We start from the raw sequence: 20,337 nt of genomic DNA, 5'->3' as shown, positions 1-20,337 counted from the left end.
TCTGCATGCCTGCCCCCACCTACCCCAGTGTCACTGTTTGTTTATACCATTTATGTGCGTTAATCACATGAAGCGTTTCTAGCTACTTCTTCTTGTTCCCAACTCCTTTGCAGTGTGCACTCTGCATTCCTGCCCTCTTCCCCCCCCCCCCCCACCACCACCCATCGCTGCTTGCAAATGCATTACGGTCTGTTCTTTATTTCAGGAACGGCGATTGCCAGCCTCGCTCCCAGAGTTAAGCGCACACAAAACCACCTCCGATCTTGATAAGGTAGTAGGAGTGGACACACAGAGAATGTAGTTTGCCACATTCTGTCTCGCTTTGCATGGTTTTGGCACCCACAAATCCGATATGCTAACCGGACAACAGCTTGTGAGCTAGGCTTCAGAATTAAAATAGTTTAAATCCTGCTTCTTTTCTTTTTCTGTTTTAGTTTGTTTCTGGCACCATGTAAACATCTGTGTCCTTAGTTAATGTGCAAGTCCTCCAAAGGGTAGCCCAAGTTAATTAGGGTGCACAACAGATAATGAGAATAACTGAGCTAATTCCACCTGACTTCATCACCTGTTTCCAGAAGTGCCTATAAAATGGTTTAATCACGTGTCATGAGAAGGTGTGTCGTAGTTGCCAGAGCTGCTGACATCTCAGGAACCAGGTTAAAATATTGACGTTGACTCCATTCTTTGATTCTGTGCAAATCACTTACTCTCCCCGTGCATGAAAAAAAACGGATCCTTGTGTAAAGTAACTGGTGCTCATGTGAGGTGGTCCAATACCTTTAGGTCGAGTTATTGCTATATAAGCTGTAAAATAAATAATAAAAGTCATGACAGACAATCTGGCCCTCAGAACTGACCTGTTATTGACGGAGCCCGCAGCTATTTTTAGAGGGTGGACTCTACCCCCCTTAGTCTAGGAGTAAGGATGACAGAGCGGTGTTTGTGGTGTAACGTTGTGGCCCACTATGCGTTTGATTGAATTTTCTTTCCAGTGCATGGCATCACCTACACTTGTAAGGTGATCTCCCGGGTGTTTTTATTCCATTCTGCTGACAGCTTCCTCGTTTTCCACTGCAGCTTCCTCTTTATCTGTGCGTACGGCAGAGCAGCAATTTATCTTCGGCTCTCTTAACAGCACCCATTAACCTTTACAGAGGCACACATTACGATGTTGGTTGGAGTTGCCTCTGACTGTCACCGTTTTAGTGAGTGAACCGCCTGACCATAGATCGACGGTTCCGAACACATAATTACGATGCAACCGTACATAGTGCAGTCGAAACTTCCATTTCTCTATGGGAGCTTGTGTGGCGGTTTGAAACAACCCGCAGCACACATCCCATTGAGAATTGGAAGTTAGTGAACATCCCTGCACTGTGTGGCAGGCACTCCACGGTGCCTGCCACCCGTTAGAGGGATGTTCAAGGGGACTCTATAGGTTACCCCCAGGCCCAAATGCGGAGACCGAGCAGGGAAGGGGGACCTGCTAGGGACCCCAATATCGTTTTCCGACAGCCTTTCCAATCCAGAAAGGCAGACATGGAATGGTTATCTGAACCAGACATCACAATCCCGACGGCGGAAACGCTGTCCTTAAGGGATTATTAGTTTCTGACTGAAAGAGCCCGTCAGGAAGCATCGGTCCCTCCGACTACTGCCTCCGACCACACGCATCATAATGCGTCGGTCGGACCGCAGTAGTAGATGCCGGTCTGACCGCAACCGACGGCTGGTCCGACCTGCATCGTAATTAGGCCCTAAGTGGTTAACCTGATTAAATAAGAATACACCCAGCACATTTTTACTGTAAACCAGTTAAAGAAATAATTATCAAGTTCCACACATTTAGTTAAAAAAATTTGTAATATTTAGCCATTTCTAAGCTTAGTTATACATTTATATATGGAAATCATGTGTTATTTATGGAAAAGGAAACTGATTTCAAATATATTCTTTACACGTTTGTGTGTGACTTCATTCCTTTTTTCTGTAAATTGCATATGTTTTCAGGCGGCCGCTTCAGATCACAAACCTCATGGCCATTTCTCATATTTAAATGAGTCCCAAATAATATTCTTTAATGTCATATATCACCTCTTAACAACTTCATTAGCTGTAGATACACATATGTAGTCTCTTAAGTTATATCTGTATTCATATTTTTATTTTGCACGTTAATGGTATATACAGTAGTTCATTAATTCATAATAAATATTTGGAAATATATGAATTATGGTGCTATAAATGTATATTCACGTATTTTCTAAAAACATTCACAGCTGTGCATTCATAGTGGAGAAGTGTGGCTCACTGGTTAGAGGAGGCAGACCCGGACGCTGAGATCAGACCCGGGACCAGGGTTCAATTCCCGACGCGGCAGGGTCTTGAGCCCAACATGTCCACGGACTCGGTAATTCTCGCTTCGGTGCCTACTGAAATCACAGGTTCACACTCTGCAACTCTGGGCAATAGCTTGCTTAATCTCCACTACGGCCCCCCGCGGCGGGATGCCTGGCTTTCACCTTGGGGATACCCAGTAGGGGCTATCTCACAGGGAAAAACCTGGACGGGTTCCCAATGCAAAGCGCTTTGAGACCTGGCGGTGATATTGCGCTATATAAAAACCTATCCATCCACCCATCCATCCATCCATCCATTCATATAACAAGTTAATGCATGTGTATTTGCAGATTTTTACACTTCTTTTGTCATATCCCCTCAGACAACCTTTTGTTTAGGAACAAAATGTGTTTGCAAGCATGCAATTAGAGTTGTTTAGTGTTAAAAAAAAAGTGTAGTAATTGTACAGCTCTTCAATCCCTGGCTGCACAGCACCCAGGATAATGTGCTGCATGGTTACACACTTAAAAGTTCCAAAAGGCGAGTCCTATTGACTATGCCAATGCCTATTTATCTCTCCAGGCTCAACTTTGTTGAATTGCTGTTGCATGCTTTTCTGAATTCCGTAGTAAGAATAACCGTGCGCAGAGTTGTCATTTTTACTATGCCGTTTTTTACGTAGAAAATCGTTTTACCTTATTTGTTAGCTATTTTTAATATAATGCTGCAGATAAACATGTTAAGCACTTGATGGGGGGTCGTGGGGGGGTTTAACTCACCAGTATCCTCCTCCTTCTACCAGTCTTTCCACGCATCTCTTGAGTGAGTTACATAGGTTTGGCAAAGTAACGTTGGCAGAGCAGCACAGCTTCCTTACTGGGCTGTAGGGTTCTGTGATCAGCCATTGGTAGTATTTAAAAAAAATAAAAATGTTTTTATATTGTTATTTTGCGATTTATATGGCCCTATGATACATGGCAAGGTTGTCTTTCTGTTACGTTATATATTTTACTCTGTGCTTCTTAACTATTTGGATTCTAGCACTTCTGCTGCGTGAACTGGACCTTACTAGAGCACCAACTGTAACATCAAGAGACCTCATAGGCGGGATGGGCAGAGCCAGACTACCTCACTACTTCTTTTTCTGAATGAGTTTCTGCGTACAAGTTTCCTCTGTCATCTGTGTAGATTTTTAAGCCACATAAGTGAGCAATGCTGTTGAGCCATTTATTTAGTTTTTTTCCTTCAAAACTTCTCAACTTAACATGCCCATTGTTTCATAACATGCAGTGTTTTAAGGGGAGTACTGGTCTTTTGTGTTCCATGGATATCATCAGTAGATGACTTGTCATCCAGACTGGATTAATAAAATTGAGATTGAATTTATGTTTACTAATAAGAGTTTAGGCTTTTCTCATCTGCTTCTAAGAGGTTTACTGTGGATTAAGTCAATGGGAGCATCAAGGTGGAGAGTCAGTCTCCCACAGTCACAACATGCCATACACCGAAAGTCTGAAAAGTGACATGGTCAAAACCAGTAAGCGATGGTCATTGTGTGTACCGGTGATCAGTGCTTCTGGGCTACTTCTGCTGTTGAATTCTCATCGTCTTTACAGAATCAGTCCTGTTTAACACTGACACCATAGTATTGTTCGCCTTGAGTAAGCATGACCCTGCTGACTTATGTGAGTAGAAGGAGCTTTACCGTATTCACCTCATCATCAGTTTGGCGCGACTGCAGAGACTCAGTCATGCGGCACACAAATTGTTTTTATACCACTATCTCTCATTGGATATTCCGCACAGCATGCCTCATCCAGTTTTACAGTAGATGTTATAAAACCTACATAGATCACCCCATAAGAGGAGAGAAGTTTTCAGCTAGGAGGGTTCTTGGTTAATAGTTAACAATGAAGATGCTGATATGTTTATTAAGATTAAACTATAATGATAAACAAGCATTTACAATGCAATAGGTCTCCCAGCATTAAAGTTTGAGTTATTGGCATTGTGTATGACAATGCGTTGCATCAAATTTTTAGCACACTTTGAATTGGTGAGCAGTGTGAGTGTGTGCAAGAGTATGGTGTTCTTGAAAGCAGTGTGGTAGAGAGTGCAGGAATTTGGGTGACCTGAGCAATGTGGATGATGCACCTCACACACGGGGCTGACACAGTTATTATTCACACAGCTCTGATGCACCTCAGGTACGGGCTCACAGATGTTATTATTCACACAGCTCTGATGATGCACCTCACGCACGGGGCTGACAGTTATTATTCACACAGCTCTGATGATGCACCTCAGGCACGGGCTCACAGCTGTTATTATTCACACAGCTCTGATGATGCACCTCTGGCACGGGCTTACAGCTATTATTATGCACACAGCTCTGATGATGCACCTCACGCACGGGCTCATAGCTGTTATTATTCACACAGCTCTGATGATGCACCTCACGCACGGGGCTGACGCAGTTATTATTCACACAGCTCTGATGATGCACCTTAGGCACAGGCTCACAGCTGTTATTATTCACACAGCTCTGATGATGCACCTTTGGCACGGGCTTACAGCTATTATTCACACAGCTCTGATGATGCACCTCAGCACGGGGCTCACAGCTGTTATTATTCACACAGCTCTGATGATGCACCTCATGCACGGCCTCACAGCGGTTATTATTCACACACAGTGATGACCCCGGGGGCAGCCTGCACCTTCCTACGCTACTGTCTCTGCATATCACAATAAGTCTGGTAATGGGCAAACTGTCTTGGTTGGCATGACATGAGGAAGTCTGGTAATGGGCACAATAAGTCTGGTAATGGGCAAACTGTCTTGGTTGGCATGACATGAGGAAGTCTGGGATTGGGCAAACTGTCCTGATTGGCATGACATGAGTAGGGAAATTTGAAGGAAAAAAAGGCAAAATTCATTTTCAAAACCTCTTCTTTGAACTTTGCCAAGCAAACTATTTTAAAAAGACCCATGAAGACACCCGCCTGATTTTTCCACTCTGTGCTAGCAACATATGGGGGAAAGGCTTAAACGAAGGGCCACAGCTAAAGTGCACTCATTGGATTCAAAACAGAGTTGGTAGGATCCTGGCATCTGGAACATTTACACTTCTTAAAACGGCACCAGGGACACAAACATCCAACAATATCCAGTTTGCTGTGAGAATAAGCCATCATTTTCCCTTCAAATATTAAGCAATTTAAATGTTACTGCATGCAAAATGATGGGGGAAAATACATGTACTGTATGCAGCCTATGCAGTAAAATCAGAAACATTGACCGTAGTATTTCCCACTAATTCCCCCACAGCGAGTTATCAGATGCTTTCATTACAAATCCAGATTGCACTTTAACTTCATTTTAAAACACATCAGCACTGCAATATGGTGGCTCGTGAACAGGTAGGTGTACAGTAGGCTTCCAGGAGTTGTGCTTTAAGGGGTAACGTTGGCGCCTCCTGGATCCAGCGGTCACTGGATGGTGATGCGGGCCCTACAGTCATGTCAGAGGGACTGCAGGAGCAGGTGGTTATTACATGAGGTCCGGGTAGCTGAGGTGACGAGCATGCCGCCTCTTGCACCACCGCGGCCTGCCTCGTCCTCTAAGAGGTCACCCGGGAAGCGGCCGAGCAGTCAAGAAAGACGACAGGTAAAGCAGAAGAAAAGAAAGCGGTACACAAAAATATGGCAAATGGAATCTGAACCTCGGCTACATTCAGTACCCCCTAGTATTGCAGTCATTATGATATTTTCTCTACTCGAGGTGAGCAAGTGGCAGGCACACTGCGCAGGTTTTTTAACTGACCCTACTACAATAACTGACTTTGCTGACATTTGCAGAAACGTTCTTTTGTTTGCAGTGGTGCAGTGTGGACTTTCAATGAGAGGGGTGCACATCGGAGTCCTCGTTTCTTATTAACAGTACGATCAGTTTAGGAGGGCAGTAGGGCTTCAGGTTGCAGATATGTATGACTTCCCAGACTTTATTGCTTGATTTTGCTTCCGAAAAAGTATCACTCATAACCGCTGAAATGCCACTCATAATTACACATAAATTATGAAAACGTCACACATAGCAATCTGAAACCTTGGCAGCTATGAAGGTCTACGTGCTCTTTCGAGACAGTTAACCCCTTTCAACAACACCCCATCCCTCCCAGCCTCACCCCAAGCGGGCCCCCTGTGCATGTTAAAGGTGCAGGCCTTACCTTGCTGTAGAGCTCAGAGGCGGACATCGCGGCGCCTCGTGCCCCTCCTTGCAGGGTGCACCGGATGAACGGAACTGGAAGCGTCTAGGCCGTGACTCCTCGCAGGTGGGCCTGTCCTGAACCCAAATAAGGCCTCCCCCGAGCCCGGCTCCCCGTACTTAAGCCCACCCTCCCCCGGCACCCCGCCTGGCCTCGCTTTGGCGCTGCAGGGTGTTTGAGCTGTTGCCAGGACTCGAACCCCGTAGCCCGGCTTCATAACCATCTGCTTCAACCTTGAAGGTAGTTATTACAGAACATGGAGCCTTTACGTCAAAGTGTGTTTTGCATGCTTGTAAAATGGCCTGCCCATCCCCACTTCGCACTTATTTACACACACGCGCGTGCACTGAACCCTACGCACTGCTCCAGTCTGTACAAATTTCGGTGGAAACGTTTGGTTTGTTTTCTGTCTCAGTATCTCCATATCTCGGTGCAGGTTCGCGCGGCGTCCTCGCGCCGCCTTTAAAATGCTGTAGGGAGCCGTAGCACAGGCACCTGGGGGTCCTGTCGGCAGTGGGCCCCCTCTCGTTGCTGTACGTGGCTGCCTTGGGGTCACATGGTATTACTGACGCATGCAACCGTCAGGGAGGACACCCACGTGTGAGGAGGAGCGGCCGGGGATCGAACCGCCCACGGAGAGAAGCCGCGCCCACGGAGAGAAGCCCATGCCCTAGAGAGAGCCCCGCGGTGGCAGCTGAAGACCGGAGTAGCGGTAAGTGGCGGCGGGGGGGGGGCGGGGCGGGGGCGCTTGATGCACGTGTGTGTGTGTGTGTGTGTGTGTGTGTATGCGTGTATGCGACAGCAGAGGTGAGTTCTCTTTATGTGGGGGTGCATGCGTGCATGGGCGCTCGTGTGTGTGTGTGTGTGTCTCTGCGTATGCGCATGCATGTAGGGTGTTGGAGCTTCCCAGGAGACGGCAGCTGAGCGTGTTCGCGCGCGCGTGGCCTACGCCGATCGCCTTTGCGCGCGGCCGGTGCTATCTCCTGGGAAGCATAGTCAGCAACAAAAGATCTCCTGGCGGACACAGCGCTGACGCGCTGTTAAACGCCAGGAGACCTAAAAAGGTGTCTAATATATGGTGACATAATTAACTCTAATATTTTATTCAGAAGAATTTTTTTTAATCTAATGTTAAAAGGATGAGTTGAAAAGTGTTTGTTTTGTTACGAGTTAGATATGTATTATTGTTCGACTGATTGTGATATACTTGCTTGATTGAAGATGTTTAGTAAATTGATTACATCTACCGGATAATTACGATAGAAGTTTGCCCTGTGAGTAAGCAGTGTAGTGGAACTTCTCAGTGCAAAGGAATGTGATGCGTGATTTGAAGCTAATGTAGCTTGTATGTCTAATGTACCAATTAAAAAAAAAAAGTGTAGAACGGTGAGGACCAGGAAAAAGATTACTGTGCCAAGCAACTAGGAAGAAGGAGGTGAAACAGAGAACCACACACTGAAGTTGCTGTATATGCCAAGCACATTTTGCTTTAAATGTAAATGCTAATGTAAATATTAAGAGTCCTTGGTAGGCAATTATCAGAGGATTTTGAGGGCACTATCTTATCAACGGATTACCCACCAAGAATGCTTGCTTACGGTGACTAGTTTTTTTGTTTTGTTTTTATTTGTTTGAGTATTTGAATGACAGGTGCCTCTTTACACATACCAATTTGCAATGTAATACTAGCATTGGACCCTGTTCACTGCAAGTACGTTACATAAGTACTAACATCAAGTTGAGAGGCATAAACACCCCCCAAAAAAGTCACAAATGAAGAATGAATCTGGTGAATGCCAGCTTCTGATAGAGACTTTAAGCTGCAGATTCCTCACATTTTGAATATTACCCAGGTTTCAGACTGGATTCGTAAACTTTTCAGCAGTACTGGGCGGCTCTGCACTGATGCCGTTGTGCTCCAGAAATTACATGCAGAGCCTAGCTGTGTGCCGTCCCTGCATACCGATCGCAGTTCCTTTCTTTCCTTTGCACAAGACATGGAGACCTTTGTGTCTCTCAGAGACCTTTACGTTGAGCTTTTTCTTCAGTGTGCAAGGAATGCCATCCCCCAAAATAGATTTTAAACCCTGTAGGGACTGTCGCAAATAGAGGTCTGTGACAGATCACCACGAGGTATGCCTCTGGTGTCTGGGGTGGAGCCACAACTCCAAGGCCTGCAGCGATGGTGTGTTTATTGACCCAAATTCAACCAGGGACTGCGAGACAAAGCTTTACATCAGCAAGCATAAAAATAGTCCTCCCCAGGACCACTCTAAGTCATGGTCCGCATCAAAAGTTCCATCCCGTTCCCAAAGTCGAGGAAGCCGCTCTAGAGGCCGGTCTTCGTTGCCATCCAAATCACAAGGTAAGTTATAAAAACCACAAAAATCAAAAGCGGGTTTTCGCCCCCTCATGCCTCTCGCAGTTACCTGAACAGGCGCTAGAGTGGCACCACAACTTGATCTCGCTTCCTAAGCCGATCGACTTCTGATCCGATCCCGCAGCTGGTCCTACACAAACTGAGTTCCTGCCGCCAACAGCCACGCCACATCAGATCGAAGAGTTCTGTGTAGCTATGCTCCAGCTCTTCAGATCCCTGCTGACTCCATTTTGCGCGCCTTCACGCCCAAGGAAGTTTAAAGGTATTCCATCTGGACTAATCCCGGCTGGCTTGCCCTTTGAGGCACTTGGACTCTCTGAGCCTGTTTTGCCTCTGGCTCCAGTCCTGAATCCACTTCTGGGGCCACAAACTATATCAGCCCCGGGAACTTTGATACTGATGTTGACTATATTAACAAAGGAGGTCCATGATAGTTCTGTCTAAAGCAGAATTAGCGCCAGCCCAAATTCAAAGTCACACCCAGTACCACCCGAGGCACCACCTTCCCCACTTGAATTACCACCTGCAAAAAGCGAGAATACACATGCATTTCCTTTTGGTATGGATTCAGACAATGAATATGACCTGGGTGAAGAGTTCGCTTAACCGTACCAGGATGATAATTGGTATGATGACAAACATGAAGATAGTGGTCTTAAATCCTTCCAAAAATGGGTCTACTCACACCCACCTGGACGGGCCACTGAAGAATCCAACCCTACGCCAATGGTAACGCATAGGGCAGCCACAGTAATTGGCCTCCAGCTCCCCACCTTGGAGGTTAAGCCCAATGTTTCTGCACAGTGGTCCAATTGAAGAAAACATCTTCTTGGACCTTCTTCCCTTTAATAAGGCACTGACTGATACCTTATTGGGAGTTTGGGACAAACCTAGTTCAGGCCCACCCAGTCAACCAACAAATTGCCAGTCGACAGCCATTGCCCTGCTCTAGGAGACCCATCTTTTCTCTTTCAGTACCCTTTCCCTGAAAATCTAGTGATGCAAGCCTCCATGAGCAGGTCTAACCCTTAACACTCCTACAGCGCCCCCACGGACCGGGAATCTAAGCGGGTAGAAACATTTGGGAAATAAGTATTTTCCTCTCTGCCTGCAAGCTGCTAGTTGGAACGTCATTTCCACTCCATTTGGGACTCTATGGAGCAAGTCCTCCCTGGTGTACCCAAAGATCTCCGACCTGTTCTTGCTCAGACGATTTAAGACTGTTGTGATCCGACAAAGTTAACTATTCATTGTGGCTTGGCCACCACACAGATTCCATTGGGCAGGCCATCGGCATCAGTATTGCCGTTCACCTCCACGTGTGTCTGCGATTGACTGTGTTTTCGTGCGAAGTCCAGACCTCCCTGATGGAAATCCCCTTAACACAGGATGCGTCTGGGTATAAGGCTGAATCCTCTCTAGAGCGTTTTAAAGAGAGTAGGGCTACTGCACGCTCTCTGGGCATGTCTGCCCCACTTCAGCAACCGTTCCACTGCTCCTTTCAATGATGTGGTACAGATGCCTCATACTGCCAGCTTGTCCAGCCTCTAAAAGGAACCAAGCAGGTTTATGGTTAAGGCTGTGGTGCCCACTGCCCCCTTAAACCAAGGTAATCGGCCCACTCAGTCTACCCTCCCCCTGAAGACCCACCTTCAAAACCTCTTTAGTGTGCCTTCCAGGAGCATAGCCACACATAGGTAGTCCGAATCCACGGATTCTTCTTGGTAGGGCCGGCAGTAATGCAAAAGCAATGGGATGATGGACAGAGTGTTGAACATTGCAAGCACTCACCCCCAGTCAACTGATCTGGGTTTACTCCCTCATCATTCTTTAGCTCACTCCGCCACCCCAGTTCCGACTGGGGTGAGTGCTTGCAATGGTCAACCCGCCGTCCATCATCCCCTTTGGTTTTGCTAGGGCTGGCAGTAATGTCAGACAGATGGGTCCCTCAGATCGTTAGCAGGATATTTGCTTAACCCTTCTGCGCTCCCCCACTGCACCACCACCCCCTCACCCAGAGACTGATGGAGGACCATCTCACTCCATTATGCAGCAGAAAGTGCAAGCCCTTTGACTAAAGGCGTTGCAAAGAGTGTGCCAGAGCCAGAAGTAGGATGTGGTTGTTATTCTCTCTACTTTCTGGTGCCCACGAAGGGGTAAGGCCTTCAGCTTTTTCTAGACCTGCGCTCTCTCAACTTCTTCCTCTGGAAGGAGAAATTCAAGAAGCTCACCCTGGCCCATGTCTGGTCTTCCCTTGACCCTAGACACTAGATGGTACATTGGACCTACGGGACTCCTATGGCTATTTACCCGCCCTGCCGATTCCATATGCGCTACCTGTGGTTTGTGGTGGGACAGGAGCATTTTCAGTACGCTATGTTCCCTTTTACTCTCACCCACACCCCCTTGGGTGTTAAGTGATGGCAGTGGTGGTAGACCTTAGGAGGTCAGGGATGTCAGTCTTCCCCCTACCTCAACAACATGCTGTTGAAGGCAGTCTCGCCCAGGCAGTCATCAGTGATTTACTAGACTACAGCGTACCTCCTGTCTTCTTTGAGGTTCACTATCAATGTGCCAAAATCACACCTGATTCCTTCTCAGACGCTGTCTTTTATCATAGCTGTTCAGGACATGGTTTGACTTGTTGCCTTTCCCCTGGGTAAGAGTCCAGGACATTCAGGCATTGATCCTGATCTTTCAGCCTTGGTCCTGGATTTCAGTGAGATCCTGCTGGTGGAGCCCGCCAGGTGGCCTATGCCAGCTCTCCAGTCGGACTTGAAGTCTCAAAGGGCCTAACATCAAGGAGACCTCTCCCACCATGTTCATAATTCGGTGGGGAGTGCAAAAGAACTGCAGTGGTGGTTATTAGACTGTGATTGGGTCAGCAGCAGTCCCCTCTCCCTTTCCCACCCGGAATTGACAGTGGTGGCTTATGCATCACTTCTAGGTTGGGTGGCCATCTGAGAGGGGTGGAGATGAGAGGCCTTTGTTCTTTGGCGAAGCCTAAGCTCCATGTAAACCTTCTGGACCGGTTTGCTTTCATTTGGCGTTGATAGCCTTTCTTCATCATCAAGGGGAGGCTAGTACAGGTGCTAATGGACAACACCGCTGCCATGTGTTACTGCAACAAACAAGGTGGGTTGGTGTGGGGGGGGGGGAGTGGACCATGTGCCGGGAACCCTGTGCGTTTGGACATAGTTGGACCATCAAGAGATCTTCCACCTAGCAGGCTCTTTGAATCTTAGGGCTGGCTAACTCAGTTGTCAACGCCTTGCGGGTGGCAATTTCATCTGTAAGTGGAGCAAGGCTTCTTACTCAAATGTGAAGAGCCTCACCTAGATCTATTTGCCCCTGCTGAGACTGTGCAGGGTTAGTGCTTCTGCGTGTTTCATAGATGCATTCTGCCTTGAGTGGCCTTTCTGCTGATACCACTCCTGCCCTACGTTTTCAAGATGTTCAGAACAGACCTGGCCCAAGTCATCCTAGTGGATCTGGGTTGGCCTCGGAAGGTGTAGTATCCAGAAGTCCTGCTCTTTAACATCTGTCCTCCAATCAGGCTGCCCCTCTGGGAGGACCTGCTGTCGCAGCAACCGAGCAGGATTTTGCACCTGGGCCTTTGCAGTTTCCACTTTCATGCCTTGACATTGAGTGGCAACACCTTTGGCTTTCCTCCGAAGGTGGTGGATTTTGTCTTGGCAGCCGGCATGCCTCAACAAAAACTGTAATTGGACAAATGTATGGTTTGTTGCAGCACATGCCAGATTAAAACTGCTCTGTTCGAGGCATGTGGGCTGCTGAATTCATATCTGTCAATAGATCGCCGCCTAGAGTTGGGTCCGGATGATTGCACATTGTTGTCCTGGAAGAGTCTTCGAAGTATCACGAGATAGGTGGCTCCTCCCTTGGACTACAGTGCGCATGGGCATCCTCTCCTCTTTACAGATCCTTACTATCAATACGGTGTTCCCCCTTGCAATCATCTCAGCACAGCATGTAAGTGCGCTTCAGATCTATGTTCATCACCATATACTACCTTCTTCCCAGACAAGCTGGCTCTCTGGACTTGGTCGTTTTTTCTACCTAAAGTTGTGGTGCTATTCCATGACAGTCAAACCATCACCCTGCCAACGTTCTATGCTCTGCCTCTTTCCTCTAAGGCGGGGGAGAGACTCCATCACTTGGACCCTAAGAGAGCACTGAGCTTTTACATAGATCTTGCCAAAGAACACCGGGTAGTCAATCAGCTCTTTGTGGGGTTTGCTGGAGTGAAAAAAGACCTGGCTGACTGAAGAGAACCATCTCCAGCTGATCGTGCTCTACATAAATATCTCCTGCTAATGGCTAAAAAGCAGCCTTCAGAAGGACTGTGGGTTCACTCTACCAGGACCATAGATGCTACCACTGTTAGCATGCGGAGTCACTGTCCAAGACATCTGCCAGACAGCCATGTGGGCATCCATCCTTACATTCACAAATCACTAATGCCTTGACAGTCAGATTTGACAAGAGAGGCATTTTGCTTCCTCGGTCCTGCAGGCCTTCTGGTTTGAGTCCATTTACGGCCCACTTCCATTCAGGTACTGTTTTAGTATCTATTCAGAAGGTGATTAAACTGCGGCTAAAGGACTCTATCAGAAGAATAAATACTTACCTTTGGTAACTCTTTCTGGTAGAGACTGTATCTAGCCACAGATTCCTCACTGACCCTTCAATCCTCCCCCTTCTGTGATTACACTGTGTGTATTTGTAGAGTGCGCCATCACCAGCAAGCGTATCCTGGCTTTGAGCAGGTGTGTGCCTAGCCCTGCCTATGACAGGTTGGTTAATTGAAAAGCCAGGTGCTCAACTTCTTGTGTAATTCAAGAAGAGAGGAGGAGCCTCTGATATGGAGTGGACTCTACTCATTAATATGATCCCACGCCTAGGAATCTTCACACTGTTGAGAACTAATTTTCTCTTGGGTCTCTGTGTCTGAATGAGCAGACAGCCTTGAAAACAACTAACTTCAGCTCTCAGAGGTGGCACCCATTTGGGCTCCGCCCATCATTTTCGGAGTGGAACGTCATCACTGCAGCTCTGCATGGCACCACCTGATGGAATGCCGAGGTACTGCTGAAACATTTCCAGATCCAGTCCGGCGCCCGGGTAATATTCAAATGGGGGACAAATTTGCAGGTAGATAGTCTCTGCCAAAAAGAGCGTTACCAAAGATAAGTAACTTGCTCTTCTTCAGCACTAACCATTCTTCCTATGACATAATGACCATTTTGTTCATTTACTGCTCTCTTCTCTAGAGGAAATGCTTTCAGTTCTACAGCTCAGATTCTACCAACATGGAGTTTAGGTGTGCTTCACATTATACTTGAGTAGAAGATTGTGAAGAAGCGCATGGAACCTCTATGGAGATGAGAGCATTGTTTTTGCAACCCCATTCACCATCCAATTGACTCAATCCCGACAACAATTTAGCCACTATATTTCTAGAACGGAATGCCGGTAAAAGATTATACCATAACATAATCTGGGGATGAAACAAAGTGGGGGATATGTAGAAAAGGAAGATACCATAATCTTTCATCTTACAAAGGAAACTTAATGCACGTGAAGAAAATTAAGGGTGAAACAGAGCTCGTAGTTAAATAGATTTTACCTTTTGGACTCGAGAACAAACTTCTAAATCAGATCCACATACACCACATTCGTACATTTGGAACTTTTACTTGGCGGCGAATTGATAGGCAGCTCTGTACCCGATCCCTTTGAGCAGCAAACAGGAGCAATATAGCCCTTTTTGGAATCACTGAAATTGGACTTATCCAGGCTTTATACAGTGACCGCCTTTTTAAAGGGAAGGATCTTTTTGTGAAAATCTCTCAAATGCGAATTTAATTTACAAATCGTGAGGCAGATTGTCCACTGAATCTAGAATTGTCTGAGATTGAGATCACTAAGAGGTCAATATCGCTTGAAGTGACACAATTTTTTGGGAGTTGACAACTAGTCTACAAGGTCGTGAGCCTAATAGGCAGATATTTGGCCACTTTTCATAATAAGTATCGCAGGGGTCCATAAAAGACAAGTCCTATTAAGTTACTTAGAGTGGAAGCAAAGGTGGAAGGAATTCTCTATTCTTGTCCTGAAGAAGGTGGATGTAATCATATAGTCCGACCGAAACACGTCGACGCAATTTATTTTGTTAAATCTGAAACCGGACTAGAAGCATAGAGGCCAAATATCACTGTCCCATGCGTTGTCTATAGTCATTCTCAGATTAACTCAGTATGGGCGGACTGTGGCTGCCTCATCCTTTTTCTCCTTCCGTGTGGTGTATATTTACTGTTGCCCATTTGCTGCTATTTGATGTCATGTCTTTTGAGAATTATGCATTTTAATTGTATTTTTTATGCTGTTGTGATTTTGGTGCCTATTTTTAATATTGAAATGCAATGACTTGTTGATTTTTTTTAACACTTTTATTTTTGTAACACAAGATTTGTAATATTAGTGAGTGTACCCCTTTTGGTGGTGTTCCAAGTGTACGAATGTGTTGCTTGTGGATTGGATTCAGAATTCTGATAGATACATCTGCCGTGTGGATTCCTCACCTTGTGAATATCCCCTTGCGTCAGCAACATTCGGAAATTCTTTTTGTAGCTTCGTGCCGACGTGGATCCAGACGTCACAGAGGTACGGCACCGCTCGCGACTCCGCTGACGTCACCGACGCCTATAATAGGCCCACGCCGGCGTGATGACATCAGTTCCCTTTTTTCCGCGTCGTCGACGCTAACGGTTTTCTGGGATCGTACTGTAGCTTCACAGTAACTTTGTTACTATTATTCTATTACTGTGTCTATCTTTAGTTTCTTCGAGATGTCGTCGAAGAAGACTGGTTTTAAGGCTTGCGGAGAATGTGGCAAGACAATGTCTATAACCGACCCGCATGAATGCTGTGTCTGGTGCCTGAGTTCCGACCATGACGTCAAAGATTGCCCTTGCTGCAAGAAGATGACCCCGAAGGCTTTACGAGAGAGGGAGACGAAACTCCTCGTGGCAAAACTAAAGAATAAGAGAGTTAAGAAGTCTTCGAAGTCTCGATCTTGGCGTTCGAGGTCGAGGTCTCGTTCGAGGTCACGCTCGGAGTCGTCTTCGGCTCATGCTTCGAAATCTTCGAAGAAGAAGCACAAGAAGAGGAGCCATGAGTCACGTCATCACTCAGAAAAGGACTCTAGTTCAAGACCGAAGTTCCAGGTCAAACTTCTGAGTAAGGAAGTGGAAGTTTCGGAATCGGAAGATCATAACTCTGTTGGTGAGGCTTCGCATCCGAATTCGCCCGAGTCTCAGAAGCAGGTCCATTCTCCAGTTCTATCCAATCCTTCTGGTCAGGAGGATGAAGGTGAGGAGCAGGGGGCTGGTGAAGTCGAGGTTCCGGTACCTGCGGGTTCGTCGACCCTGGTTCCTGGACTCGATGAAGAGGTCGACGTCGTTTCGACTCCGCCTCCTCAGGAGCAACCAAGAGGTCTATATCCGGATTTTCCGACTCCAGGTCAGGATCCATCTCAGTTCCTGAACGCCATGTTTGGAGTTTATTCCAGGGCAATGTTCCCGTCTGGTGCATCTGTTGGTCCCACTGGTCCTATGGCTTTTAACTTGGGTGTTCCCCAAGCTTATGCCCCTGCGCCCTTCATGCCTTTTATGCCGGCTATACCACCGCATTGGCATTTTCCGACACCTCCGGTGTCGTCGACGCCAAGGCGTACGACACCGACTCCATCGACGCCGGTTCCATCGACGCCGATACCTACGACTCCGAAGCAGGATTCTGCTCGACCTCGTATAAAACGACCTCATCCGACTTCGGGTTCGACGCCGGCACCGACCCTGTCGGAGTCTATTCCGAATCCATTGGCTTCTATTGTGAAGGAAAGATCTCGGAGAGAAGCTCAGAGGCTTCTGGAAGAAGAAAGATATCAATATTCAGATACTGAAGAAGGGGAGTTACAGGATTCTGAAGATCCTTTTGAGGACTTGGGTGAGGCCAGTGGGCTTGAACTGTCTCCTGAGTGGGACTTGACTTCAGTGTCAAATGTACCATCGAAAGATGTGGTGCCTTATCACACCGTTATTAAAAAAGCAGTGAGTTTATTGAACATTACTCTTCCCACTGCTGATTATATGCCAAATATTTTAACTGAGGTTCTTCATTCACCCTCATCTGTTATTGAACCTATGTTACCCTTCAATGATGCCTTATCTGAGCCCATCTATGAAGTCTGGAAGAAGCCTTTGTCTGCTCCTGCAGTTTCTAGGACAGTAGCGAGGAGGTACAGAGTTGCTCCAGGTGACCCTGAATTCTTGTCAACACACCCCCTGCCTGAGAGTTTAGCTGCCTGTTCGAAAAGGTATGCTGGGGCTTTTCCGCAGGTTCCTGGGGATAAGGAATCCAGGAAGCAGGATCAAACCGCTAAGAAAGCCTTCTCCTCAGCCAGTATGGCGCTTAAGTCAACTAACGCAACTTGTCTGATGGGGAGGTATATTCATGCATTGATGGATTCTGTCAAGCAGTTGGTTCCGAAAATCCCTGAGGAAGAGAGGTAAGATTTTCAGGAGGTGATATCGCACACTCAAGCAGCTGCGAGACAAGTGATTCAGAGTGGTCTGGATACTGCTGATTCGGTGGAGAGGGTCATGGGCTCTTCCGTGGCCACTAGGAGGGCTGCCTGGCTTAAATCATCGGAGTTCTCTGCAGACGTTCAGTCTGTTTTGATGGACTGGCCTTTTGATGGCTCAGGATTGTTTGGTAAGAAGGCTGATGCTGCCTTGGAACGTTTTAAGGACAGTAGAGCCACTGCAAAATCTTTGGGTCTCCAGTCCAGAGGTACTACTGGAAGACGCTTCAGAGGGTTTGGCAGATCTTTCTTTCGTTCTTACAGACCATCTCAGCAGCAGCCACAATAGCAGCAGAATACGCTGTACAAGTCCCGCCCTAGAGGTCGTCAAGCTTCCTCCTCCTCTTCCTCCTCCTCTTCCTCCTCCTCTTCCTCCTCCCCTTCCCAACCCCCTGCCAACACAGCAAAGCAGCCCTAGATCCGCCATTCCGGATCATGTGGGCCCAGTGGGGGGTCGGCTTACACATTTTCTACAAGATTGGGAATTAATAACATCGGATCTTTGGGTTCTCAATCTTGTAGAGAATGGGTATGCACTTCCTTTCCAGGAATTCCCTCCCAATTACCCTCCTTGCCAGGGTTATTGTTCGGAGGACCACCTGCTTCTCCTGCAGGAAGAAGTCCTGGCTTTGTTCCGAAAAGGTGCGATAGGGGTGGTTCCAGAGCAGGAAAGGGGTCAGGGGTGCTACTCCCGGTATTTCCTGATCCCCAAGAAAGATGGCAGGCTTCGGCCAATCCTGGACCTCAGAATTTTGAACCTTTACCTGAAACAGAAAAAGTTCAAGATGCTCACTCTTGGGCAGGTTCTTCAAGCGCTGCTAGAAGAAGACTGGATGGTGTCGATCGACTTGCAGGATGCATATTTTCATATTCCCATCTTGAAGTCGCAGAGAAAGTATCTCCGTTTTACGGTTGGGTCACAACACTACCAGTTTGTGGTCCTTCCGTTTGGTCTTACTATTGCACCTCGAGTTTTCACCAAGGTGATGGCAGTGGTGGCAGCTCATCTCAGGAGAACGGGGATACATGTGTTTCCGTATCTAGACGACTGGCTGATCAAGTCGGAGTCGCCGGAGAAGGTGCTCCATCATCTGCAAGAGACACCTCAGTTGTTGCACAGGTTGGGTTTTTCGATAAATGTACCCAAGTCTCACCTGGTGCCCTCACAGCGCAACCTGTTCATAGGTGCGGTACTGGACACTACTGTGTGTCGTGCATACCCTCCTCCTCAAAGGATTCGCGACATACAGGAAATGATTCCCTTGTTCTGCAATGGAGCGGTCGTTCCAGTTCTGAAGGTTCTTCGCCTGCTCGGTCTGATGGCTTCTTGTATTCTGTTGGTCAACCATGCACGCTGGCACTTGAGGGCACTCCAGTGGTGCCTCCGCAGGCAGTGGTATCAGCACAACGGAGATCTCAGGGAGTCAGTGAAGATCTCCAGAGAAACTGCAGCGGATCTGTCTTGGTGGAGCGTGGAAGGCAATCTGTCTCAAGGGAAGCCTTTCCAGATTCCTCCATCGGTTGCCACAGTGATATCGGATGCGTCCACTCTCGGGTGGGGTGCTCATCTGGGGGACCTGGAGGTCAAGGGTCTTTGGTCTCCAGAGGAAAGGTTGCTTCACATCAACCTTTTAGAATTGCGGGCGATACGTCTGGCGCTCAAGGCCTTCCTCCCTTCCCTTCGCGGTCAGTCGGTTCAGGTCCTGACGGACAACACGACCGCGATGTGGTACATCAACAAGCAGGGAGGAGTAGGGTCGCAGTGTCTATGCAGAGAGGCTCTGCGTCTCTGGTCCTGGGTTCAGGACCATCGGATTTGTCTGATGGCAAATCATCTGGCCGGAGTTCAGAACGTTCGTGCAGACAGTCTCAGTCGGCAGTTCTCTGCCGATCACGAGTGGAGGCTCCATCCGGGGGTAGTTCACAACATCTTTCAGATGTGGGGGACTCCTCGGGTGGACCTGTTCGCCACTCGCGAGAATGCTCACTGCCTGTCATTCTGCAGTCTCCAGTATCCGATGCAAGGAGCCTTGGGGGACGCGTTTCAGTTGAGTTGGAGCTCGCAACTCCTTTACGCGTTTCATCCCATACCATTGATTCCTCGGGTTCTGAGGAAAATTCGCCAAGACCGGGCCCAAGTCATATTGATCGCCCCGGATTGGCCAAGAAGGGTGTGGTATTCAGACCTTCTCCACCTCTCCTCTCACCCGCCGCTCCCTCTCCCTCACAGGGCAGATCTCCTCTCTCAGATGGAGGGGCAGGTTCTACACCCCCACCTCCAGACCTTACACCTTCATGCCTGGAGATTGAACGGGGCAACCTGATTTCTTTTTCTCTCTCTCACGATGTGGTGGATGTCATTTTGTCAGCCAGGCGTGACTCCACTAAGTCCATCTATTCTTATAGGTGGTCTAAATTTGTTACTTGGTGCAGGGAGAAGTCTATAGACCCTTTGAGGGCCCATTTATCTGATGTTCTCCAGTTTGCCCTTTCTCTGGCACAGCAAGGGCTTGCTGTGGCCACGGTGAAGGGTTATCTTTCAGCTCTGTCGGCTTTTATCTGTTTGCCTGACCAGCCTTCTCTTTTTAAATCTCCTATAGTTTTAAGGTGTTTGAAGGGCCTCACGAATAAGTTCCCTCCTACCCCTTTTATTGTGCCTCAGTGGGATTTAAATCTTGTTTT

General features: G+C 47.5%; 1 protein-coding gene and 1 pseudogene across 10 annotated transcripts in view; one reads left to right on the top strand and one right to left on the bottom strand.

Annotated features, from left to right (window-relative positions):
• Window positions 1–20,337, top strand: part of ITSN1 (intersectin 1) — a 1,522,922-nt gene that overhangs the window by 1,116,124 nt on the left and 386,461 nt on the right. For 4 of the 10 annotated variants that reach the window (XM_078656936.1, XM_078656934.1, XM_078656933.1 and 1 more), the window contains one exon: window positions 206–271. The exons of the other annotated variants lie outside the window; for them this stretch is intronic. In XM_078656936.1, coding sequence (XP_078513062.1) covers window positions 206–271 — 66 coding nt within the window. The remainder of the gene's footprint in view (window positions 1–205; window positions 272–20,337) is intronic. 10 annotated transcript variants of the gene reach the window in all.
• LOC144774646 (small Cajal body-specific RNA 14) lies at window positions 7,077–7,205 on the bottom strand (annotated as a pseudogene).

The sequence above is a fragment of the Lissotriton helveticus genome, chromosome 8 (genome assembly GCF_964261635.1).
Source record: "Lissotriton helveticus chromosome 8, aLisHel1.1, whole genome shotgun sequence".
Classification (NCBI taxonomy): Eukaryota; Metazoa; Chordata; class Amphibia; order Caudata; family Salamandridae; genus Lissotriton; species Lissotriton helveticus.
The sequence above is the reverse complement of the archived record's forward strand: the minus strand, read 5'-3'. Positions and strand labels throughout refer to the sequence as shown.